Source organism: Schistocerca cancellata, chromosome 2 (genome assembly GCF_023864275.1).
Source record: "Schistocerca cancellata isolate TAMUIC-IGC-003103 chromosome 2, iqSchCanc2.1, whole genome shotgun sequence".
Lineage (NCBI taxonomy): Eukaryota > Metazoa > Arthropoda > Insecta > Orthoptera > Acrididae > Schistocerca > Schistocerca cancellata.
This window is the reverse complement of record NC_064627.1, coordinates 493,611,864-493,638,420: the sequence shown is the minus strand read 5'-3', so window position 1 is coordinate 493,638,420 and position 26,557 is coordinate 493,611,864. Positions and strand designations below refer to the sequence as shown.

General features: G+C 42.0%; 1 protein-coding gene across 1 annotated transcript in view; it reads right to left on the bottom strand.

Moving 5' to 3' along the window:
• LOC126162018 (BTB/POZ domain-containing protein KCTD5) overlaps positions 1-26,557 on the bottom strand; it is an 80,974-nt gene that overhangs the window by 31,149 nt on the left and 23,268 nt on the right. Inside the window, exon 4 of the mRNA XM_049918243.1 lies at positions 3,462-3,587. Coding sequence (XP_049774200.1) covers positions 3,462-3,587 — 126 coding nt within the window. The remainder of the gene's footprint in view (positions 1-3,461; positions 3,588-26,557) is intronic.

The following is a 26,557-nucleotide window of genomic DNA, read 5'->3' as shown; positions in this document are numbered from 1 at the left end:
GGGGAGAGGGAGCTATCAAAGGAGGGCAGGAAGAGCAGGAATCGTAGAAGAAAAAGTAGGATCAGAGACAGAACAATTCCTATCTGAATATAAGGCCATGGAAGAGTAGCCAGAAGTATGGAGCTTAGCACACTTCAAGTGCAGATCTTCCACTCTGGTACCAGCCAGAAGGGGGATTGGTGTGGTGGGGAGGGGGAGAAACCCACACTGGAGAGATTACCGAGGGATTCTTCCCCAAATGGCTCACACTACAGAAACAGAGTTTAGAAAGGGTGATCAAACCCCAAGGAGGATCAGAAAAAGCTGAACAAGGGAGATAGTGGAAACAGAAGACACAAAACTGAAAAGGAATAGTACAACCAATGCAATCGTAAAGGGAAACACCGAGGGAAAAAGGGGGGGGGGGGGGGGGAGCGGGAGGAGAAGAATCTAGGATGGGCGTAGTGCGTATGGGGAAGGGAAAGCAGCCTGGGAGAGAAGAAATGCTGCAATAACTAGGGGCCCCATTTGTGCCACACACATACCCACAAAAGTGCTGTGGGCATGTGGGAGGGTGGGAGGGAGGGAGGGAGGGAGGGAGGGGGAAGAGGCGAAAAATTGAAAATCTCTACCAATTCAAAGAAAATTAGAAAATTGAGAACAGATTATCTGATCATACAGATCCAGCAAAGTCCTGGATGAATAACAACAATATTGAAAGGCTAGAGTGCTACTACCTACATAGAAGAAACACTGAGTCATGAAAATGACTGCTAAAATATTAAGCTTAAAACAGAAAAACACACACACACACACACACACACACACACACACACACACACACACACACACACACATAGCCACTGTTCCCAGGTGCTGGAATCTGACTGACTGCAACTGTGTCTAATGTGAGCAGAAATTTGGTGTGGTGGATGGCGGACCTAAGAAGGTGGCATGGGGTGTGGGGAGGGGATGGGGATAACAGGTTATGGGCAGGGGAAGATGCTGCACTGCCTGTGGGAGCATGCAGGAATGTGATAGGGTCAGGATGGGACTGCTAAGTGCAGTGTCAGGAGTCTATTCTTGGGGGAAAGGGAGCAGGATGGTGCAGCAGGGTAAACAAGACTAGTAGGAGTGATAGACAGAAAGTGTATGTAGGGCTGGAGTGGGAGCAGGGTAGGGGATAAGTGGGTGGAGGACAGGGACTAGTGTAGGTTGAGGCAAGGGGAGGGGGGAGGGGGGCAGTGGGGGTGTAACAGGAACAAAGGATGTGTTGGAGGGAGAGTTCCCACCTTGACAATTCGTAACAGCTGGTGTGGATAGGAAGAATCCAGATGGAGCATCACCTTCTCTGTCAAGATTTCAACCCCTTCTCATTGTGCAGCTTGCTGCTTATATTAGACACAGTCACAGTCACAGTCACACTCACACTCCAGCTCCAGCACCCAGAGATTGTGGTGATGGGTGGGTGGGAGAGGGAGAGGGAGAGAGATATGTTGTGTGTGAATGTGCACATGCTTTGTACATCGGAAAAAGGACTTTGTCCCAATGCTTATAGCACTCTTACCTTTTTCGTGTGCCTGTCTGTAACTCGACACCTCATCTATGTGATAGGTAGGAATCTGTCCTTTCTGTATTATTGTTATGTAGATACAGGGCTTGAGATGTTCATTGTAAAACTATATGACAAGCAGTAATGTGATGTACAAAGGAAAATGAAATGATAACAGGGCATTATCGGCAGGGAAATCATGTCTCAGGTTGTTCAGCTGCCTCCTGCAAGTCTTTCTATTTCCTGGCACTACAACGACTTATGCATCTTTGTCATGAACGTGAGAGTAAATGATTAGGTCAACACAAACACACAATTCACAAGGAAAGAAAATCTCGAGCCTAAGCAGGTACTAAACCCTGGACCCACAGTCTACAGGCAGAACACTGAAACAAGGATTCAGTATATGGGTTTCAGTAACTACTGATTATGTACATATTTTGTTTGAAAAGTATAATTATAATCAAGTAAATGTTAATATTAAGCTACTAATAGCAGATAAATAGATCTATACTGTAACTGAGGAGGCTGCAGCTTTTTTCAAAGCAGTAGCTTTCTTTCTAATTTCCTCAATTACATTTAGATGGCATAATCATGAATAGTATTGCCTGTCTAGTGAGAGCTTATTGTTAGTGCAGTACACAGGTTAAGTTTCTATAGTTTCCTCATATTTTGTTAATGCATATATTGTCTCGTTCCACATCCCTGAAGTTATCCTCCTTGATAGGTACTACGGAACATCGTGGATGGATGGATGGATGGATGGATGGATGGACGAATAGTTCAGTTACAAAATAAACTCTACTGCACCAAGAAACAGTTATTTTTGAAAATGAAGGTCTTCCCCGAGCTACAGCATTGGTGGTGATACATACCACTCCACAGGAGTGACGCGTACTCCTATGTCATCCAGCAGATGAATGATACTTGCAATTTAAAACTATACAATAATCTGTCACAAGTAGGAGCACGGACACTGTGTAAGATTGCTAAGTTTATTTGCAAGCAGAAAGTCATGCCGAGGGACAACAGGCTCCTTCAAGATGGAACAGTGATGAAAGTAACTTTGCAAGAGGAAATATCTGCTCATGCACAACATGATTCTGAGAAACACCTACCTACTCTGAAGAGGCACTATATAACTAATATAATCTCTCTCTCTCTCTCTCTCTCTCTCTCTCTCTCTCTCTTTAGTCTACACCTGCCAATTACTCAAAGCTTCTGCTATTCAGTGAGTTGTCATCAGTACACCTAAATTAAACAACAGAGAGATACTGGAGTTGGTGGTCTTGTGTGCTTGAGGTGTGTTTGCTTGTGTGTATGGATACCGTGTGTGTCTCTCTTTTACTGATGAAGGCAGTCGCCAAAGGCTTGATTTAAGCCTCTTTTAATTGTGCTCATCTGCAATTTAACGTGTCTTCTTCACGGTATGTAGCAATCTGTCATTGTCTATATTGTTGTTACTACTGAACTATTCATATCATATATATACTTATGACAGTGAATGTTATGCTCTGTAAAAGATATATATTGTCCCAAGTTGCTGGGAGTGTCTGAAGACTGAATGAATGATTTCCATAGATTTCCAACCAATAGCTGGTGAGTAAATTATCCACACAATATAATGATGCCACTTACTGCATGAATCATGAAAACAAACAAAACTTGTTCACAATCAGGAAACAACTTATCACGGGTGGGGTAATCATTATTCCCATAAAAACACTCAAGATACAGTACAGGATGCCTTTATGAAATATGCCTCAAGTTAATTATCTCAGAAAAACTTGGACCAATGAAAATGAAATGAAAAGAAGAAATTAACTTAAAAGCCCATTTAACAATTTCTCACCCTCATCGCTATACTTGTTTTGAGTAGTTTTATTTTTAAAGAGGCACACAATGAAACATCAAGATATAACATATTTACCTTTGCCCTGTCTGTTGGTTCAGTCCCTTGAGAGTTCAGAGAGGCTCCATATTCCCTCGACACGACACACAAAAATTCTGCATGATCTTCATTACCATAATTATACTGTGACCCTATGTTGATAAGCTGCAAACAATCCAACACCAGAGTCTGAGCAAATGCATATCAGTCTTTCAAATTCTTTATTTTACATGGCAATATTAAAAATCAAACTGTAGAATTATTAATAACATATAATTCATAAACAATCTGGCACATATTCTTTATAAACTAACTAATCAGTATCTGTTATTTACTTCAATATAGGTGTAAGTGCGTTCATAATGTAGGCTAATAATTGCTCATTTTAATTTACTCAGTTGGGAGCTGTAGACAACAGAATAAAGATTTACGCCAGGGAAAAAAGGTAAGAAGTCACCAGGCACTAGTCACTATTGCAGAAATCTATCAAATAACAACAATAAATGGTTGTACATTTACATATACGACCCTACTTTCCCTCATTCTTCATTAAATTGAATTTTCAGAGTCCTGCTTTATAATTATAGGTTTAGCTATCCAATAATGAAAACAGGGCAGATTTTACTACACAAGAAAGCCCAAAACTTTTTTCACATGTGGCAAATGTGATATGACAACTGAAGTTCACAGTGCTTTGGGCAATATTCCAAGGATGACAGCCTTATTTTTTCTCACAATTACGTTAAAAACTCCACATCTGCAACTTCCCATATCATAATGAATTAAATACAAACATCTGTATCGGACATGGAAATACCGTATTTACTCGAATCTAAGCCGCACTTTTTTTCCGGTTTTTGTAATCCAAAAAACCGCCTGCGGCTTAGAATCGAGTGCAAAGTAAGCGGAAGTTCTGAAAAATGTTGGTAGGTACCGCTACAACTAACTTCTGCCGTCGAATATATGTAGCGCTACACAGGCATGCTTTGCAGGCAGAAAGATAAATACTAGAGCCAAAACTTCTGCGTCAGTAAATAAATTTAAAAAAAGGTGGAAGACGAGCTTTCTTCTCCGCCCCGAGTTTCGACCATTGCATTTTCATACATTATCCAACGAAGTAAATACAAATGCTGTATTGTTCATCTCCGAATGTGGCAGCATTTCAATCTACTACGAAAATCCGACTGGCAAGACTGTTTTGGATGTTTGTCAATATGGCCAACTCTACGTTCTGAATTTTTTCCCACATGTGAAAAGAGATGGCTGCAAATAGGAACTTTTATGAATTGTGAATCACATGCAGTATTCTCTTCACCATAAGAATAATACGAATATAAACATTTTGCCATGTATTCTTTCATGTTTGCTGGTATCTCATTTAAATCCTGTCTGCCTAATAAACTACGAAACTAGAGTGGGACAACAGCAAACGTGGAAGAATATACATATCATGTCATGTTTATATCCATATTATTCTTATGCCTAATAGTGATACAGTCAGAAATGAAGCACGGCAATTGACTAGATTTTTAGATCTAAGAAGACTCTAATTTCTGTGCAGAATGTAATGTACGAAAGAGGCGTCTGCAAAGATTTTCAAATGGAGAAAAATTTTCGCTAAACTCGCGTTCAGAACATCTTCTGTCATATGCAGTCTATTATTTGGTTCTTGCTGATCATTATCAAAGAAAGCAGCAAACAGCAAATAGCAGTCTCTTGCCATTGTTTCGCTGATGAGACGGTTCCTCTCTTTTTTAAAAAAAAAAAGCAAGCGGCGGTAGCGTGCACAAAAGCAAGCAATGCTGCGAGCGGCGGCAGGTCATAAACACTCATTATCAGAATGCGACAAACAATGCATGACACAGTAAAATAATGCATTTTCAGCTTAGAGTGACGTAAACACATATAACAAAGAGAACGGCACTTATCAGATCAAAGAAAAATAAGCAATCAATTCAAACTAGACGAAGCACGTGAAAAAGGAAAGGTACCGTATAAATACGGACGGAGCGCGTGGCGCATAGCAATGGCTACCTGGTAAAGCTTAACTGCTAAGCTTACGACTCGAACCAAACTACTGTAGCTGTATTGTCATTCATTCGACCTAAATTGTGTCTCATATTACTATGGACCAACTTTGTTTCGATTTGGAGGTGCGGCCTAAAACTTTTCTCTCCACTTGAATTTCGAGTCTCAAATTTCAGGTGCGGCTTAGATTCGGGAATTTTTTTTTTCCTTCATTTCAAGTCTCATTTTTCAGGTGCAGCTTAGATTCGAGTAAATACGGTACAACACTTACATAAAAAAAGTACCCAATTTTTTTCCCACTTATGAGTATCACTTAGTTACTGATTATGGTATGTCAATCTGAGTTAAAACACTGTCATTCTGATCATCATAGTGCCAATGCATGAAGTGGAACAAGTTTACTATTACGAGTCACTGTTTATTATCTCCACAATGCATTTCATTTCAAAGGTTTTCACCTCCATAATCAGTAGTTTTGTGTGTACTAATACACATGTGTGTTGTGTTACAACTCTGAGGTAACCTATGGAACTACCTGAGGTAACCTATGGAACTATCTGAGGTAACCTATGGAACTATCTAGCAGAAAAAAAACAAAACACTATTTCTGGATATGGATCTGTGAAACTCTTTGACAGAAGACTGAAAGTAAAAGTAAAAGTATATGGTCAACTAAAAATTTTCTGTTTGAGTGCATTTCTGCACCATATATGCAACATATTGCAGCTCCGATACAGTATATAAGCACCGACATGTAGGCAAGCAATTAGTGTGGCACGCATGTCTTCCTGACATGCATGCAGTAAATGTGAAAACATGAGCTATGGTGACATTATTACCAAATGTGTACAAATAGGACCAAAATGCTATTATTCCTTTCTTGCCTGTTGAAGGACAAACAGCAGTAGACATCCACTGGAGAATGAAGAATGTGCAGGCGTCACTCATCATCCCAACACGTTCACGAACCAGCCATCTTCCAGAAAGGTGGTGCTTACTCTGTTCTTTGATTACCGAGGCCCATTGCTTATTGATTTCAAGGCAACCTGTTTCTCCCTCACTGGGAATAAGTATTTCATAATGCTGGTGAAATTAGAATGAGCAAGGCGAAATGTCCGGGAAACTGTCACAAGGGGAGTTGCTGCTGCTGTTTCATGAAACACACATCCCCATATCGCGAATGTTGTAAAGCAGAAGTTATGCCATCTATAGTGGCAACATCTGAGTGCCCGCTCTATAGTCCTGATCTCTCCCCCAAGGGATTATCACACCATAAGTATCCTAAAAAACACCTTTAAGGGTCAACAATTCCGGTCGGACAAAGATACGCAGCAGGCAGTTACGAACTTCAGACAGCAGGACATGATGTTTTACCAAATGGGCATGTTCAATCTGGTGTGTTGGTGGGATGACTGCTTATATGCTCATGGCAATTTTGCCTGATTGGCGTATCAATTCTGGACCATAAGGCCTTTGAACAGAAACTTTCTGATCGCCCCTTACAAAATATCTAAAATAAAATACATGTAGTGGCCACAGGCTCATATCTCTGTCATCATAAATCACATATAAAACACCATACTTGTAAAGAAATTAATAGTACTAAGAACATATAGCAAAGCAGAAACACTATTTCTAAGTGCAAAGACAAAACAGCAAAACAAAAATACAACATTATTTCGAAGCAAATCTGCACAGTGGAGATCTTTGTGCAGATAGATATGTTACTGTAAATATTTCAAGTGGTACACAAATCCTTTCCTGTCATGTTTTTATAGCTTATACTTTGTACCCAGTTATGTAATCAGGTATCATGTTGAAAATATTAAGTGTAATAATTATGTTGCCAACAGTGGAAAAATTTGTACATACAGAACCATTTTGGCTGTGGTTCAGAGGTGGAAGTGACAGGAGGAGAGCAAAATGTTGGTTATGGCAGAGCTGTGGGTTTGTTAGTCATATCTGTTAGGTGTTACATGTAAGTGTTTAAGTAACACATTTATGAGAAGCAAGATTATACATAAAAATTGCTACTTGATTCACTCGCAGCAACTTAGGCTGTGAGCTTGGGTTCCTGCCTAACCACACCCTTCGAAATCGCAACATATTTGGAGTAAACAGCATAGTTCACATCAGTTAGAATGACAACCACAGATAACATTTAATAACTGGCCACTTACATCCTTCACATCATGAACTCATTAGATCACACCTGATGTCAAAGCTGACAGGTGGAATCTGACTCTAGAAGTGACAGTACTATGTTACCCCAAAGTCATAGCACAATACGTGTCATATTAATAGGTGTAACTAAACCTTTGAAATGCACTGTGGAAATAAATAAAAAGTGCCTGGTAACAGTGATCTACTTGTTTCACTCGATATCAGCAAAAGTAACAGTAAAGGCTGACCAGAAATGTTCACATTTAAAGTGTTAATGCGTAATATTGATTTCTCTAACTTACTTACTGCTATGGAAAATATTTTTACAGTATTTGATGAATTATTATTTGTTTTGTGTATGTATATTGTTTTAATGTTTAGCAACCACACTGTAGTATGGAATATGCATAGTCTTTTTATAAAGATCGGTAACTTTGTGTTGTTGTTGTGGTGGATTAAGCAGGACACTATTAACTAACTAAATAGACATTTTTAAAATGTGTATGGTAGAAGTGAGCCAAATATGACAGAGTTTGTCATAACAAAAAAGATTTCACCATCTTCAATGGTGAGTTATACACTATCTTGGAGGAAATGGAGCAAATGAGATGTGCAGCAAGTGCTAAGTTCCTCATCTGTTCCAACTCCCTGAATGCCCTTCATCTCCAATGCTTTTAACCAGCAGATAAAGTAGTCTCAATATCTGGAAAGCCCTTCGCCAACAAAGGCTGGGGAAGGAGGTGGCTCTCTGCTGGGTGTCAGGATACATGGGTATTTAGGGGAATGAAATGGTGGATGTAGCAGCCAGCAAGGTGAGCCTTGATCCTTAGACACTTCAGTGTATCATCCTCCTACATCATATTGCCTCACTGTTGAGAGACAGAGCCATGCACCAATGGGAAGAAGAAAGGCTGAAAGTGACAGACAATAAGCTGCACCTAGTAAGTCCACAATACAGCCGTGGTGTGCCTCCTTCCAGCCAGCAGATCCTTCTCACTCGTCTTTGCATGGGACACAGCCCTGTGACACACAGCTGGGTCATTCCATGTCAATTCAACCAATTTGAGAAAATGTTCCAGCTGACAGTCTCAGATTTGGCTGAAATTTAGCACACCAATGCTACCAAGTGTGGAACACTCATGTACAAAATTTTAAGTTCCCCTGGCAATTAGTTCCAGAATTATGACTTGTGAAAGAAGGTGGTGTGACCCGGAAATTGCAACCTGCATCTGGCAATCTATCTTCAGACCCAACTTCAGGTCTTAATAACTTCGGAACTATTCCGCACAGTCCAGTGAAATTTTTACAACCCAGTAACATCCACTTAGAGAACACACTCTATGAATCAAAACACCAACAACATATTTCTGAGGGAAAATAAAAAAAATCCAAAATGTGATTTAAAAAATGTAGTATGTTAAAAGGTACATATTGTAGGTGCCCTCTATGCCAAATATAATTCATTCAAAAAGGGTTTTTTTTGTGATAAGCTTAATGTGGCCTAAACACACACAGAACTCATCTTGCCCACACCAGTCACACAAACAGAGTTACATGCACACAAAAATACAAAAATTTGAAAAATTACCTGAAAAACATGGATTTTCTAAGTGTGGTAGCACATAAGGGACAAGTGATATCCAAGCCAAATTTCAAACACTGCATAAGTAGACCATAATATACCATGTGGCAAAATTTCAACTTGTTACTGCAAGGCATTTGTGTACACTAAAAGCTGACAGAGATGTATTTGGTTACGTTTCTTTTAACACGATTTAGCAAGTAATAGTGATGATGCAGACAGCTTGTTTCAGATAAAGCTGCAGCAATTGTTGGGAACCATTAGGCAACAGAAAGTTAAACAATGGTAGTTTTCAGGGACAAAATTAGTCATTGTTAGGCAGGAACAACAAAGGAAACAAGCAACAGTTACAGGTTACTCATGTTTTTAACATTCTAGTTCAGACTGGTCAGTACCATTGTGGAAAGTCAGTATGGAGGCAGAAGAGTGTACTAGTGGTGCTTTCGTTCACCAAGTTGCAGTATTGGTAGAGCACAAGCATCTGAATGTCATAAAACAACATATAGAACAAAATGTGGCATTCGCTTTGTACTGTATGATCTGGATGAATCGGACCAAGATTTGTTGCTATGGGGATCCAAGATACACCCTGTGGGCACAAGAAGTACAGTTCCAGGAAACTTTAGTGTTTGTCATCATCAAATGAAAGTTTTTCTGGATAAGTATTCTTTCCTACAAAGAAGTTGTTTTGATCCATTTTGGATTCATAAGAAGACAGTGAACTGTAGCCTCAGAGAAATTGATATAAAATCAGTATTGAAAGTGAATCAGTGCGTGGGACTTAACATGAAACCAGGACAAAAGTTACATTCCAGGCGTGTTACACTGTTAAAAAATGAAGAATATTCTGATAATTTACACGACAGTGACGAAGAGTATCAGCCACCTACAACCACACCGGATGAGCAATTAAATACTTCAGTGACTGCTCTTGGTTTGTCTCCCATGAAGACACACAAAGTTGGGAAAAGAGACAGGCCCAGCTATGGTAGAAGAAAACTACAAGAAGCTCAAATGGAATTAAAACAGAAAATAGCTGACACACTAATGGTGGAAGAGAAAGAACTATCTGCTCCAAAGGAACAGAAATCATGCCAGAAATGCTTTGAATTGGACAAAATTGTGCATGATTTGGACGAAAAATGTGCTATATCCACACGGCAGAAAAAAGGAGCTATTCTTACCCTTGTGCCTTCCAGCTGGTCTATTGACTACACTGCAAAGGAATTCAATGTTTCTACATATATGGTAAAGCAAGCTAGGAAAATAAAAGCAACCCAAGGAGTGGTTCCACAACTTCAGCAGGCTCAGGGTAAGCAATTGAGTTCAGAAATAAAGGTGCTAGTGTCGGAGTTTTATGAAAATAATGATTACAGCCAAATAATGCCCGGAAAAAAAGACTATGTTAACAATGAAACAAGACTGTTGTTATGCAACATATCAGAACTATATGTAGAATTCAAGGAAAAGTGTCCCAATACCAAAGTAGGCTTATCATCTTTTTTTCAATCTTCGTCCAAAATGGCTTGTGCAAGGGGCACACCCATCAAAATGATAAGCTGATGTTTGCTGCTATAAAGGATTCTGGTCTAGATTACAAAGGTGCAATGAAGCTGCTAGTGTGTGACATCAGTTCCTACCAGTGCATGATACACAGGTGTGAAAAGTGTCCTGGTAAGGCAAATCTTGCAGGACTCATGAAAAACAAACTGTATGGTGAACTCCTTATGGATGACGATGAACTTGTTTCTTATAAACAATGGACACACATGGATCGCACAAGTCTTTAAACAAAGCAAAGTACAGTGGAAGATTTTGTTGAAATGTGTTGTCAAAAAACGGACAAACTGACCACACACAGCTTCACAGCAACAGCACAATCGGCTTATCTCCAGTTTTTTAAGGATAATTCGCAACAAGATGAAATTATAGTAATACTAGACTTTTCTGAAAATTATGCATTTACAGTTCAAGATGCCACCCAAGGATAACATTGGGACAACAGTCAAGCAACTCTCCAGCCATTTGCGATTTACTATAGAGGTGAATCAGGTGATGTGTCTGTCATGAACCTGTGCGTTTTTAGTGACTGTTTAATTCATGATGCCATTGCAGTTCATGCCCACATTCGCACTGTCATGGCACATGTGAAAAACAAGTTGCCTCACATACATTTTGCGAAACACTTCAGTGATGGGGCAGCTAGTCGGTACAAAAACTGTAAAAATCTCAAAAAATTATGCACGCATTACCATGATTTTCAGATTCACACAGAATGGAATTTTTTCGCAACAAGTCATGGTAAAAATGTATGTGATGGTATTGGTGCTACCATTAAGCGCATGGCATCACAAGCTAGTCTGCAGCACCCTACAGAAGGTCACATTCTAACACCTCTTCAATTATAAACCTGGATACAGAAAAATATCTCTGGCATACAATCATTCTATGTTTCGGGAGATGAGGTGAAATCAGTCAAAGAGTTGCTAAAAAGCAGACTAGAACGCGTTAAAACTGTTGCAGGCACAAGGAGCCATCATCACTTCTCTCCAACGGACTCTGACAATGTGCAGATGAGCAGACTGTCCGGTTATAACTATAGGATCATGCACAACATGTGTCTTCACAGTGTGTCTGACTCAGGATTCAGAAGCAAAAGCTGCAACATACAACCAGGTTGCTATGTTATTGCTGTTTATGATGATAAATGGTACTTAGGATGTGTTGCAGAGTGCTGTGAAGCAGAAGGTGATATATTTGTGAATTTCATGGCATCATCAGCAGGACCAGCAAGATCATTTCATTGGCCACATTTGGCAGACAGGTGTTGGATTCCTTTTGAACATATTCTTATGACAGTTCCAGTTCCTACCACAGTGTCAGGAAGACAGTACAATTTGCCACTCAATGTACAGAGTACAGTAGCTATTTTCATATTAGGTGCACTGTGCTGCCACCTACTGCCAGGTACTCCATATCAACGACCTCAGTAGTCAATGGACATCGTGAGAGAGCATAATGGGGCGCTCCATAGACTGATTTCGAACATGGTCAGGTGATTGAGTATCACTTGTGTCACACATCTGAGTATCATTTGTGTCACACATCTGTAAGTGAGATTTCCACACTCCTAAACATCTCTAGGTCCACTGTTTCCAGTGTGATAGTGAAGTGGAAACGTGAAGGGACACGTACAGGACAAAAACATATAGGTCGACCTTGTCTGTTGACTGACAGAGATCGTCACAGTTGAAGAGGGTCGTAATGTTTACTAGGCAGACATCTATCCAGACCATCACACAGGAATTCCAAACTGCATCAGGATCCACTGCAAGTACTATGACAGTTAAGCGAGAGGTGAGAAAACTTTAATTTCATGGTCGAGCGGCTGCTCATAACCCACCAATCATGCCGGTAAGTGCCAAACGATGCCTCGCTTGGTGTAAGGAGCGTACACCTTGGACGACTAAACAGTGGAAAAACGCTGTGTGGAGTGACGAATCACAATACACAATGTGGCGATCCAATGGCAGGATGTGAAGATGGCGAATGCCTGGTGAACGTCATGTGTAGTGCCAACAGTAAAATTCGGAGGGGGTTGGGTTATGGTGTGGTGATTTTTTTCATGGAGGGGGCTTGCACACCTTATTGTTTTGCATGGCACTATCACAGCACAGGCCTACATTGATGTTTTAAGCACCATCTTGCTTCCCACTGTTGGGATGGCAACTAAATCTTTCAACACAATCGAGCACCTGTTCATAACACACGACCTATGGCGGAGCGCTTACATGACAATAATGTCCCTGCAATGGACTGGCCTGCACAGAGTCCTGACCTGAATTCTATAGAATACCTTTGGGATGTTTTGGAATGGCGATTTCATGCCAGGCCTCACCGATCAACATCGATACCTCTCCTCAGTGCAGCAGTCTGTGAAGAATGGGCTGCCATTCCCAAAGAAACCTTTCAGCACCTGGTTGAATGTATGCCTGCGAGAGTGGAAGCTGTCACAAAGGCTAAGGGTGGGCCGACACCATATTGCATTCCAACATCACCGATGTACGGTGCCACGAACTTTTAAGTCATTTTCAGCCAGGTTTCCAGATACTTTTGATCACATAGTGTATATACATAAAGATACATATATACATAATAAGCACCAAAGTACTCTTTGGATGTTTGTGCATTATATAGTATACCGTATTTACTCGAATCTAAGCCGCACTTTTTTTCCGGTTTTTGTAATCCAAAAAACCGCCTGCGGCTTAGAATCGAGTGCAAAGCAAGCAGAAGTTCTGAAAAATGTTGGTGGGTGCCGTCACAACTAACTTCTGCCGTCGAATATATGTAGCGCTACACAGGCATGCTTTGTAGGCACAAAGATAAATACTGGCACCAAATCCTCTGCATCAGTAAATAAATTTAAAAAAAAAGGTGGAAGACGAGCTTTTTTTCTCCGCCCCGAGTTTCGACCACTGCACTTTCATACATTATCCAATGAAGTAAATACAAATTCCGTATTGTTCATCTTTGAATGTAGCAGCATTTCAATGTACTACGAAAATCCGACTGACAAGACTGTTTGGGATGTTTGTCAATATGGCCAACTCTACGTTCTGAATTTTTTCCTACCTGTGAGAAGAGATGGTTGCTAATAGGAACTTCTATGAATTGTGAATCACATGCAGTATTCTCTTCACCATAAGAATAATACAAATATAAACATTTTGCCATGTATTGTTTCGTGTTTTAAGCACAACAATTGCCTAGATCTTTAAATCTAAGATGACTCTAATTTCTGTGCAGAATGTAATGTACTAAAGAGGCGCCTGCAAAGATTTTCAAACGGAGAAAAAATTTAGCTAAAATCTCGTTCAGAACATCTTCTATCATATGCTGTATATTATTTGGTTCTTGTTGATCATTATCAAAGAAAGCAGCAGTGTAAGTAACAACAAATAGCAGTATCTTGCCATTGTTTCGCTAATGAGACGATTCCTCTCTCTTTTATTTTTTTAATTGTAAGCGGCGGTAGTGCGCACTAAAGCAAGCCATGCTGCGAGCGGCAACAGGCCGTAAACACGCACTATCAGAATGCGACAAACAATGCATGACACAGCACAGTAATGCATATTCAGCTTAGAGTGACGTAAACACCTATAACAAAGAGAACGGCACTTATCAGATCAAAGAAAAATAAGCAATCAATTCAAACCAGACGAAGCACGTGAAAAAGGAAAGATACCCGTATAAATACGGACGGAGCGCCTGACGCATAGCAATGGCTACCTGGTAAAGCTTAACTGCTAAGGTTATGACTCGAACCAAACTACTGTAGATGTATCGTCATTCATTCGACCTAAATTGTCTCTTTTATTATAATGGACCAACTTTGTTTCGATTTGGAGATGCGGCCTAAAACTTTTCTCTCCCCTTGAATTTCGAGTCTCAAATTTCAGATGCGGCTTAGATTTGGGAAAATTTTTTTTCCTCGATTTTGAGTCTCATTTTTCAGGTGCGGCTTAGATTCGAGTGTGGGTTAGATTCGAGTAAATACGGTAGTTATTCTAATTTATCTGGCAATTTTAGATATTCACAAAGAAAAATTACAATAAATGTGGAATGTAAGTTAGCTACAATGTCTTTATAGTGAAATAAGAGGTGGACAGAAGCAACCACAAATCAGGATTAACATGCAGTCATGATGGACAGTAAATATGGAGCAAATGTTGACAATGATGAATGTAGACCTGAGGTGACACTGCAAATCACTTTGGGCACACAGCCTTTATGAAGGAAGACAGGAAGTCTATACAGGTCTGCGACCATGATTCACTTACACAAAAATTGTTTGTCTAGATTGCACTTTATTTCTTCAAATGGGTCATGCATTTGGCAGACTGCCATCATCAGATCTGGCATAAGAGAAAAAGAAATAAACACAGGTGAGACATTATTTCACTTATTAGAAAGAAGATGTGTTCACTAATTGATGAAAGAAAAACACAGCAAACAGGTATGAAAGGTGCATGTCAATAACTTAAAAATCAATACATTGTATTGGTTACATTTTGACGAAATATGATGTACAGATTTTTTTAAGTTTATGTAATGTACCTTTACATTCTTTCGAGTAATATGTGAAATGATGTGTATTCCATTTCTGTCTTAAGGCAGATCTGATGATGACAATCTGCCAAAACACATTATCCATTTGAAGAAACACAGTATTATCTACACAGTTTTTGTATAAACAGGCAATCTTTATTTCATATTCAGGTTCGTTGGTTTCACCAACTGACAGTCGAATTGTCACCTTCCAACCTAATCTAGCCTCACAGTACACTAGAGATTAGTCCATAAACAGAACCACAATTTAGGGAAAGAAGGAGGGGGTACTGTCACACTGAAACCTTATAAACTGTGCACATAAAATACCTGAAAGTCTGAGCATTAGTTGGTTGGCTAACTGAGAATATGTTGCCAAATCCTTTCGGCTTCTTGTCTACAGTACAATTTTGTCCGACAAATTTCTTTTCTCCTTCTCCTCCTTTGTACTAATGAATTTCAACACGATTTCAGACTGCTTTCAATTTCAATAGTACCATTTTGAAGCAGCATTTTTTGGGTATCTATGGCATGTTTCAGGTCAATCAGATTATATGGCTTCTGCATTCTATTGTCAGTAAGAGTTGCTTATCTTAATATGTGAACGGTTCTGAAATAATGTACCTAGGTGAAACGCATAAGTCTGATCTTTATGCATAAAAAAAATTTTTCAAATGGTTAAAAAAAAATGAAATACCTTTTATACATTAAATTAGTGCTACATTGCTTACCAAGTAATATAGATGGTAAACTAAATGTATATTTGGAAAGAAACAAGAATGAGTAGATAGAAACAAACTGAACAATCAGTCAATATTTTGATGGCAGAATAGACACACTGACACAAACTTAAAAGCAGAGGACACTAGGAGGCAAGAAGCTATTAAGGGGACTAGTCCATGCATATCCTGGGAAATCTTGAAAAAATTGTCAGTTTTTTAAACAGTGTAACTCAAAGAATAAGATCTGTAAGCCCATATAACGCTTACCATCTTTTAAGACATCTTTTGGGAACATTTTTATGTATGAACCACAGCTTTGGCTCTCTCATTTTCTTTTAATTGAATTTTTATGTTGCAAGTAAAATAAACCATGCTAATTATTTATGTATATCATAGGTACACATTACTCAAAATACAAACAAAGTAGAAGGCTTATTTTTTCCTTTAAGTTCTTTACACTATGCTCTTTAAAGCATACTGTTGAAAAGATGGTGCTGTCATAAATTGTGGAACAAAAAATTTTAAGTATGATTGTCAAAAATTCTGGAAATTAGTTCAGGGTTTTTCTACAAAAAAAAAAAAAAAAATAAAAATAAAAATAATAATTTTATTTTCAAAGTCAAGTCACAAGAGTAGTCTACTTTTTAGTTAAGTATGTTTTAAGACAGTATACACAATTTCAGCTCTCTATCTTTAATAGCTTTTAGCCAAAGTGTCCCAGCCAGAACATGAAATAATTTAACTTTCAGGAGATTCAGGTTAGAGTTAAAACTTGTTTTTTCCTATTAAACTTGCATGGCACTAATGCATCCCACGTGCATACTCATCTTTCATGTGTTGTTTTACTTCCCTTTACTTTTTCACACTTCTTCTTCTTCTTCTTTCTTCTTGCTTCTTCGGTGGCTTCCAACACTGATTTTTCTGCTTTGAAGAATCTTCTTCAGTCAATGGCTATTAGAGCTCTATGCATGTTTAATCCACCAGGCACCCCATCAGTTCCACTACCATTAAGCCTTGACACAGCACCATCATTGAAACACAGAACAGCATCTATCACACCTATTTTCAGAGTAATTAGTCCTGCTACATCAGTTTTTGGTATCTGCTCCCATATACAATTGTTGAAAGTTCCATTTGGATTTTGAGTCCTACCATGTAAACATTTCTCTAATAATCCTGTGTCACTAAGATCCCTATATACAGGGTGTTACAAAAAGGTATGGCCAAACTTTCAGGAAACATTCCTCACACACAAAGAAAGAAAATATGTTATGTGGACATGTGTCCGGAAACGCTTACTTTCCATCTTAGAGCTCATTTTATTACTTCCCTTCTAATCACATGAATCATGGAAATGTTCAAAATGTCCTCCGTTAGCGAGGATACATGCATCCACCCTCCGTCGCATGGAATCCCTGATGCGCTAATGCAGCCCTGGAGAATGGCGTATTGTATCACAGCCGTCCACAATACGAGCACGGTACCGGGGTTGCGTAGACAAGAGCTATCGAATGCCCCCATAAATGAAAGTCAAGAGGGTTGAGGTCAGGAGAGCGTGGAGGCCATGGAATTGGTCCGCCTCTACCAGTCCATCGGTCACCGAATCTGTTGTTGAGAAGCGTACGAACATTTCGACTGAAATGTGCAGGAGCTCCATCGTGCATGAACCACATGTTGTGTCGTACTAGTAAAGGCACATGTTCTAGCATCACAGGTAGAGTATCCCGTATGAAATCATGATAACGTGCTCCACTGAGAGTAGGTGGAAGAACAAACTAAAATGAGCTCTAACATGGAAATTAAGTGTTTCCGGACACATGTCCACATAACATCTTTTCTTTATTTGTGTGTGAGGAATGTTTCCTGAAAGTTTGGCTGTACCTTTTTGTAACACCCTGTATAGGTTTTATAACTTACATTATAGCAAATGTCACAGAATGTTTATGGTTGTAGGTCTCACCATGAGTAACAGATAGCCACACCATGAATCACTGCCAGGTGGGCAGTGTGCATGACATGGGTTGGCATCTGTGGAGGATTTGTGAAAGAAGGTAGCCCATATAGCCTTTTTCATTTCCTCGAGGTCATTTGTATTTTGTTTTATTGTTTGTCCATAATAGTACTGCAACTTGTCTATTTCTTGCCTGCAAGCCAGACACATCCACTAATGCACTTACCATCACCTAATTTCTTTCTCTTCAAATTCCTCTTCAAGTTCGTCAATCTTGTACCTAATCTTTTCTGGACACGTCTCCAGTACATTCCTTTTTTTCAATTTTTGTGTCAGCATAAGGTTTGGATTCACAATTTTTTGGTACCCTTTTGAGTTTTCATCTCCAAGGTAAGAAGTAAACATCACACCATATTTCTCCACTGACCTGTGAAGTATCTTCACAACACGGTCAGAGACGATGGAGGAGATAACTGTGAGTCAGCCAAGTAGAGACGGCATAGGACGACAGAGGCCTTACAAGAGGCCTGGATGGAGGACCGCCACGGAGTTTTAGAATCTTTAATCGCTCTGAGCTTGTTCAGCGAAGAAAGAGTGTGCCATTCTGCATCCCAAAGGCCCAAAACCTGACAACGTAATGCCAAGCGAAGGTCTATTTCCGGAATGCCAATAGCAAGAGATGGCCTGGTAGTAGCTAATTTAGCCAGTCAATCATCAAGTTCATTGCCAGGAATCCCAACTTGGCCTGGGGTCCAAATGAAAACCACCAAGCATCCATGTTGAGCAAGGAGGGAAAGAGAGTCCTGGATAGCAATGACCAACAGGTAGCGGGGGAAGCACTCGTCGATAGCGTGCAAACTGCTCAATGAGTCACTACAGATAGTGAAGGATAGTCCTGAGCAGGAGCAGATATGGTCCACTGCGCGCAAGATGGCTACCAATTCTGCAGTAAAGACACTACAGCCATCTAGCAAGGAACAAAGTTCCATGTTTCATGCATAGGTGTAAGCAAAACCAGTGAGACCAGCAACCATGAAATCATCAGTATAGATTACTTCTGAACCTTGAAAAGAACTGAGGAGACAATAGAACTGGTGGCAAAGAGCCAACGGAGGGACAGAATCCTTTGAATCAATTGAGAGATCCAAGACAGAGCTGCAGCTGAGAGACGCACCATGGAGAGGTACGTGCTTGAGCGGAGAAAAGAGGCAGTAAAGGGAATTGCTGGAGCTCAGAAAAGAGCTACTAAATGTGTACAGCCATGGTAGGCCCACATCATGGACGCCGCTGTGGCAGGGTTATCTCTGTGTCTAGATAAAGGAGACCATAATTGGGGTGCTTTGAGGTGCAGCGAATGCGGAGCGCGTAAGATATCAGCTGTTGGCGCAAAACTCGCAGTGGTAGAATCCCCACCTCTGTGAGAAGGCTAAGTATGGGGCTAGTCCAGAAGGCATCAGTCGCAAGTCAGACCCCACAGTGGTGGATGGGGTCTAGTATCTGCAACGTCGAGGGAACACAGAACCATAGACAGGACTGCCATAGAGACTGAGGCCTTACAAGAGGCCTGGAAGGAAGACAGCCACAGAGTTTTAGAATCTTTAATCGCTCTGAGCTTGTTCGGCGAAGGAAGTCAATCAGCGAGTTCATTGCCAGGAATCCCAACTTGGCCTGGGATCCAAATGAAAACCACCAAGCATCTATGTTGAGCAAGGAGAGAAAGGGACCAACGCTTGATACAATCACAGGAGAACAGAGTGGTCGACACGCCAGGTGGTATTGCACAGACACCTAAGACCTTTGAGATGGAACCAGCATGTCCTCTTCACATGGCGAAGATGAGGGAGCCATGTCAACCGAGCATCGAAGACCAGACCCAAGAAGCAGTGGGTGTCCACCACCTCGAGGGGCTGGCCATCAAGGAACAGTTCCAGATGGGGATGGACTGTAAGGCGATGGCATAAATGCATCACACATAATTTAGCCGCCGAAAACTGAAAGCCATGGGAGAGAGCCCACGAGTGCACCTGGCAGATTGCCCCCTGTAAACAGCATTCTGCAGCACCCATTACGGAGGAAGTGACATAGATACAAAAATCGTCAGCATACAAAGAGGGGGACACTGTCGGCCCAACAGCTGTCACCAGACTATTAATGGCTATGAGAAAGAGATGGACACTCAGCGTGGAACCCTGTGGAACCCCATTTTTTTGCCGATGGGGAGTGCTGTAGGAAGAGCCAACTTGGACCTGAAAAGAACAACAAGAAAGGAAGTTACAGATAAAAACTGGCAGAGCGCCACAAAGGCCCCATTCATGGGGGGTGATGAGGATGTGGTGGGGTCAAGTGGTGTCATAGGCTTTATGCAGATCAAAGAAGACTTCAAGGAGGTGTTGCCAATGGGCAAAAGCCGACCGGGTAGCAGAGTCCAGATGGACCAAGTTATCCACCGTAGAGCGGCCACAGTGAAAACCACTTTGAGTCGATGACAAAAGGTCATGCGATTCAAGGATCCAAAACAGCCGCCAACTTGCCATGCATTCAAGGAGCTTGCCAAGGGTGTTACTAAGGCTAATTGGATGGTAGCTATCCAACTGAAGCTGGAACAACAATGCTTTCCTGCCACTGGGTAGGAACAACTCCCTCACTCCACAGACAGAAGAGGGTCAGTATACCATGGTGGCCAGCCACTGATAATTGTTGGAGCATTTGTTTATGTATCCAATCTGGTCCAGGAGCCGTGTTGGGACAAAGGGAGAGGGGACTGGCAAATTCCCACTCACAGAATGGGCAACGAGAAACAAGAGACAAAGGCAGTCGTTCTGAGCACTCTTTCATGAGAAGGAATGTGAGCGGATACTGAGCTGATGCCGAAGCTTGAGCAAAGTGTTGAGTGAAATTTTCTGCTACAATGTCCGGACTGGTAAGGACAACACCAAGCACAGAAATTCCTACAATCCTGGTGGAAGGAGGGTGGCCAAAAATTCATCTGAGTTTCACCCAGACTTGTGAAGAGGGGGTGTGTGGTCCTACGCCAGCTACATATCATTCCCAGCAAATCAGTTTCTGAAATTTGATTAGGTAGCAGGCCTGGGCGCCGAGTCGTTTAAAGACCAGAAGAAGAGCATAGAAGAGTGGCGCCTCAAGGGTTGAAGAGCACGGCGGCTGTCTTTTATGGCTGCAGCAATTTCCGGAGTCCACCAAGGGACCATCTTCTGGTGGGGGAACTATGAGGAAGAAGGGATTGCTGAAACAGCTGCTGAAATGATGGCAGCTGTCGAAGTCTGTGTAGATTCATCAACACTGTTGTGTGGCAATACAGGGGGGGGGGGGGGGGGGGGATGGGAGCAGAGGAGAAGGCATCCCAATCACAGCCTTAGAGATGGCGACGAAACGAGACACTGAAGTAAGGTCAAAATAATCAGCCAATGGTCGCTGCCACATAAGTCATTGTGGACACCCCACTGAATGGAGGGAAGAAGGCCGAGACTGCAGATGGAGAGGTCAATGGTAGAAAAAGTGCCGTGCACCACACTAAAGTGTGTGGGAGCGCCTGTGTTTAGTAAACAGAGGTCAAGCCCTGCCAGAATAGCTTCAACTGTCCTCCCCAAGGCCGTAGTCATATGACTACCCCAAAGGGGGTTGTGGGCATTAAAGTCCCCTATAGTAGGAAGGGAGAAGGGAGTTGTTGAAGAAGGGTGGTTAGGGCAAGGGATGTGGGCGGCCTGTCAGGTGGGAGGTAGAGGTTACAAATTGCAAATGGAGTGGCCAGATGGACCCTGACAGCAATGGCTTCCAGAGTAGTATGGAGGGGGAACTCCTTTACTAACAATGTCCTTGTGGCCCAAGGTGCAAACACCACCAGAAGCCCACAAGGGTCCACTTTGGTTCCAACAGGAAGTGTGGAATCCATGAAGGGCAGGTGAGTAAGAGTTGACAAAATGGGTCTCCTGGAGCACAATACAAGCGGCAGAGTAAAAGGAAAGAAGGGGCTGCAACTCTGGATGGTGACGCAAATATCCATTACAATTCCACTGGAGGATTCTCAAACCGGAGTCCAAATGGGAAGCAAATGGACCAGAGTCAGTCACGCAGCCGAGTCGCTATCTGTCACCGATAAGGATGGGATAATATCATATAGGTGGGGTCAGACACTGTTGGTTCATTGACTGGAGGAGGGGAAGGCTGCACCTCAGGGGGTACCAGAGGGGCCTTCCCCTTGTTCTTGCATTTCTGCTTCTTCTCTTGGGAAGGAAGAGAGATGCAGACTTCAGTGAGGGTGGGCACAGAATTACACCGGGCAATCTTGGCGCCCACCGACCCTGGATTGCGCTGCCAACGTGGAGCAGCAGATCGCATTTCAGGGGGTGCCGGGAAGAGGAGTCCCGGGAGGGAGCTCCAGTACCGGCGGCCGCCGAACAAGGGGAGCACTTCTCCAGTAGGGGAGGGGGAGCAGCACCTGAAGGGGTGGGTATGGGTACTGACGGGCAGGGGGAGGGGGAGTGGGAGAGGGAGGAGGAGGAGGCTGAAGGCATGGGGCAAATGGGGTGGGGCTGGGAAGAGGGGGAATGGACATAACTGAAGCAAAAGTAGAAGTCATAGACACGGGATGGAGCCAGTCATAGTTTTGTCGAGTCTTAGTGTAGGTGAGCTGATCTAAGGTTTTGTACTCTTGAATCCTCATTTCTTTCACAAACACCGGGCATGCAGGCGAGCGTGGAGAATGTCCATGACAACTTACACACAATTTACACCCTCCATGAGAGGGTGCCCACAGTCGCCGCAAAGGGGATCAGTGTCGCAGTGGGAAGACGTGTCCAAACCGTAAGCATTTAAAGCATGTCATCAGTGGTGGAATATAAGGTTTTACATCACACCGATACACCATGACCTTGACCTTCTCTGGGAGGACATCCCCCTCAAAGGCCAGGATAAAGGCACCCGTAGCAGTGCGATTGTTTAGAGGGCTTCGCTGTACACGGCAGATAAAATGAACCCCTCGCTGCTCAAGGTTAGCACGGAGCTCCTCGTCAGTAGAGAGAAGAAGATCACGGTGGCAATAATGCCCTGAACTGAGTTCAAAGATTGATGGGGCATGATGGACACTGGGGCGTCACCAAGACAGTCACAAGCACGCAGGGCGTCAGATTGGGCAGCAGATGTCTTTATAAGCAAAGCACCGGACCGCATTTTACTCACCTCTTCAATTGTCTCCACGAAAAACAAAGGCTTGGTTGTGGCAATACTTCCGCCATCCATCCTGGTACAAACCACGTACCGAGGGAAAGGTTTCAACCCAAGCTGGCAAGCTTGACCCTCCTCCCTGGGGGTGGCCAGGGAGGGAAAGGCCGAAGGATCAGAAGAAGGAGTGTCACATCTGCTACCACTCTTAGAGATGGCTACAGAATTGCTAGGATGGTGAAGCTTTTGTCGCTTCATGCGCAAGGCGTCCGCCCTAGTACCACCCACTCCTATCAGGGGCTCACCCTGTGGGCGCCACCCAGGCACACTATGGGCCGTCTGGCACGGCGGCCATTGCCAGGAGTTCTGGCGCCCCAAAGTGATGAGCATCGACTCCTGGGCATACACAATGCGTTAACTGCTCAGGTACTAGTAGTGCGATCCCTGTGGTTTCAGGGGGCTCAGCCAAATGGGAACGTAACAGCCCCACCACATGGACTGGTTACCGTGCTGGTGACCTAGCAGGAGAGGAGCCAGAGTGCAATGGTAATGCAGCCTGGATAAGAAAGGAGACTGCAATAGCTCAGGGCCCCATGCGCGCCAAACACGTAGCCACAAAAGGACTGTGGGCCCCTTGGGGGGAGGGGGGGGGGGGGGTGGGCAGGCCAGTACTTGGTAATACATTACACATCAATGACGTTAACACTGTCTAATGATTTATCTGTTACTACACCATTTAGGGAACTATGGCCTCTTCGCTGCAAGGATGATCTCCAGGGCTGCAGACATACACGTATTGCTGTCATTCATGTCTACATTTTCCTGAACAGCATTTTTCATACTATATTTCCTACTACTTCTAAAGTCTGTAGAATAATTTTATTGTACCTGTCAAACCTTGTAGGGGGAGTAAGTCCATAAGAGCGCAGAAAATTTGTGCACTTTTGTACCCTTTGCCTCTACACCTCATAGCATATGCAAGTTTAATATTTGTGTTATACAGTATCTATTTAGTTATGCCCCTAGTATAACCACATTCACTTAAATGACAAAAGTTAAAAAATTCCTAATTTTGATGCACAACTTCTTCTAGCACATATCTCTTCAACTACCTTTACACCACTATTGGCACACTTCTTACACAGCAAAGCTTTATTTATTAGTTCAGATAGAGCAGAGAGTTCAACAATAACAGAACCTGTATCAACAGTTGGCATCTCTATATTATCAGCATTAATAGTATCAAGCGCACTGTCCAAATATTTCAGTTTTAACTTCAAAGCACTTGGAGTAGTTGAAGCTGATTCAAGTGTTGTATCATGTTGTATTTCAGTATTAGCAGAGTTAATCCATTTGGTGAACTGATTTCCACAAAATTTAAGTTGTTTAGCACTGAAACTCTTAATTCTTTCCATTTTTTTCAAGTAGAGTACAGAACTCACGCACACAATAGGAAACTCACGCACACAATTATGTCACTGTAAACAAAATATTCACACCAAAACAACAGCAAACAATGACTAAACACTCTGTGTAAACAAAAGATAAGTAACTGCAAAGCTTTTGCAGGTTAGCCAACTTAAGGGACTAAAAAGTCATAAAAATTAAACAAATGAGGACAACACTGTAATTTTAACAGAGCTGACTGTGTGCCATCGGGATGTCATGGTGCGTGCAGCCACTTTTAAATTCCTCTAATTTTCGTACTTTCTGTGGTCCATTTTCCTGTGAGTAAATTTTTCTCATACAGAAAACTACAGAGAATATTTTAAGACAAAAATTAAAAAATTGATTTTTTTGACAGTTATTCACATACAAACCCCCTTAAGATGAAGGTGCCATTGGTGCAATTATTTAACAAATAATGGGTCGAGTACTTCAATGTACAGGGTGGATCACATAAAACTTGTACCACAAATATGGCAAAAATGGAAGGTGCTATTGATGTTCAGATTTCACAGAATGGATTGGTAGTCACGGGCTCATACTGTAAGCCAATAAACAGTGAACACTTAGAAAGTGTATTTTTTGTACAAACAATTTATTTTTAACTGGAAGAATACCTACTGACACCAACAAATTAAAAGTACATCATATTTTGAAAAGTTTTCACACTAACACTTGTACAATACCTGTGGTACCATACAATAAAGAACAACACAAATGCAGACACTAGTTACATGGATTCTGATCAGTAACAAGGCAACTGACCATCACAGCTTGTGTTCAAAATGACCACCAGCAGCGGAAATGCATGCTTCCGGTCTGGTGTGGAATGATGCTTCCAGTCTGGTGTGGAACGACTGGTGCACACATGCTAGCATTTCAGCAGAGATGTCCAAGCAGGCTGTAGTGATACATCTTTGCGTATCATCGGGTATAGCTGGTATGTTCTTGCATACAGTGTCTTTCAGCTTTTCCCACAGAAAAAATCTACAGGTGTCAAATCTGGGAAACGGGTCATCCAAGGTACAGGTCCTTTGTGTCCAATTCAGTGATTTGAAAACAAATTGTGAAGACACGCTGTAATACTTTGTGCACTATGGGCCACACAGCCATCATGTTAGTACCACAGGTTCCTCCTGGTCTGCAGAAGAACATAATCTAAAATCCATGAAAGACGGTCTGTTTGAGTGGCTGCGGTACCTGAGCAAGTTCAGTGTTCCATCTATGAAAAATGGGTCTACGGCCTGATGGTTTACTATCACAAACCTCATGTTTACACTCCACTGACATTGACGTTGCACCTGACGAAGCCAACAGGGATTGTCAATAGACTAACAGAGCATGTTTCAGCAGTTTACCTAGCCATAATTGATAAATGTGGCTTCATCATTAAACACAATACATGATACATCTGCAGTATCCTGTGTTACTACCCATGTACAGAAGTTAACATGACTGTCAATCGTTTCAACACAGATCTTGGAAAAAGATGTGATAGGGATGGAAACTGTGTCGATGAAGAATGCGTAGGATACTTGCCTATCTCATGCCAGTTCCTCGTGCAATTGGGTAGGAACTAGCTTATAGATCAACTGCAACAGCAGCAAGAACATCAATTTCCTCCTCCTATTCTATCATCACTTGTTTCCTTCTATTATGTTGTCTAGAAGAAGGGAGGGGGATGGACACGATGGGCAAGGGCGAGGGGATGGGAAAGGGGGTGAGAGTGGGAGGGGGAGAGAGAGGGATGGGAGTGGGAGGGAGGGGAGTGGTAGGAGTGGGAGGGTGTCCGGGGAGGGGGTGGGGAGGGAGAGAGGGAGGGGAGGGAGAGGGAGGGAGGAGAGGGGAGGGGAGGGGAGAGGGGGGGAGGGGGAGAGAGAGAGAGAGAGAGAGAGAGAGAGAGAGAGAGAGAGAGAGAGTTGCAGTGGACGCCATCTGTTGTCAGTTAACAGTT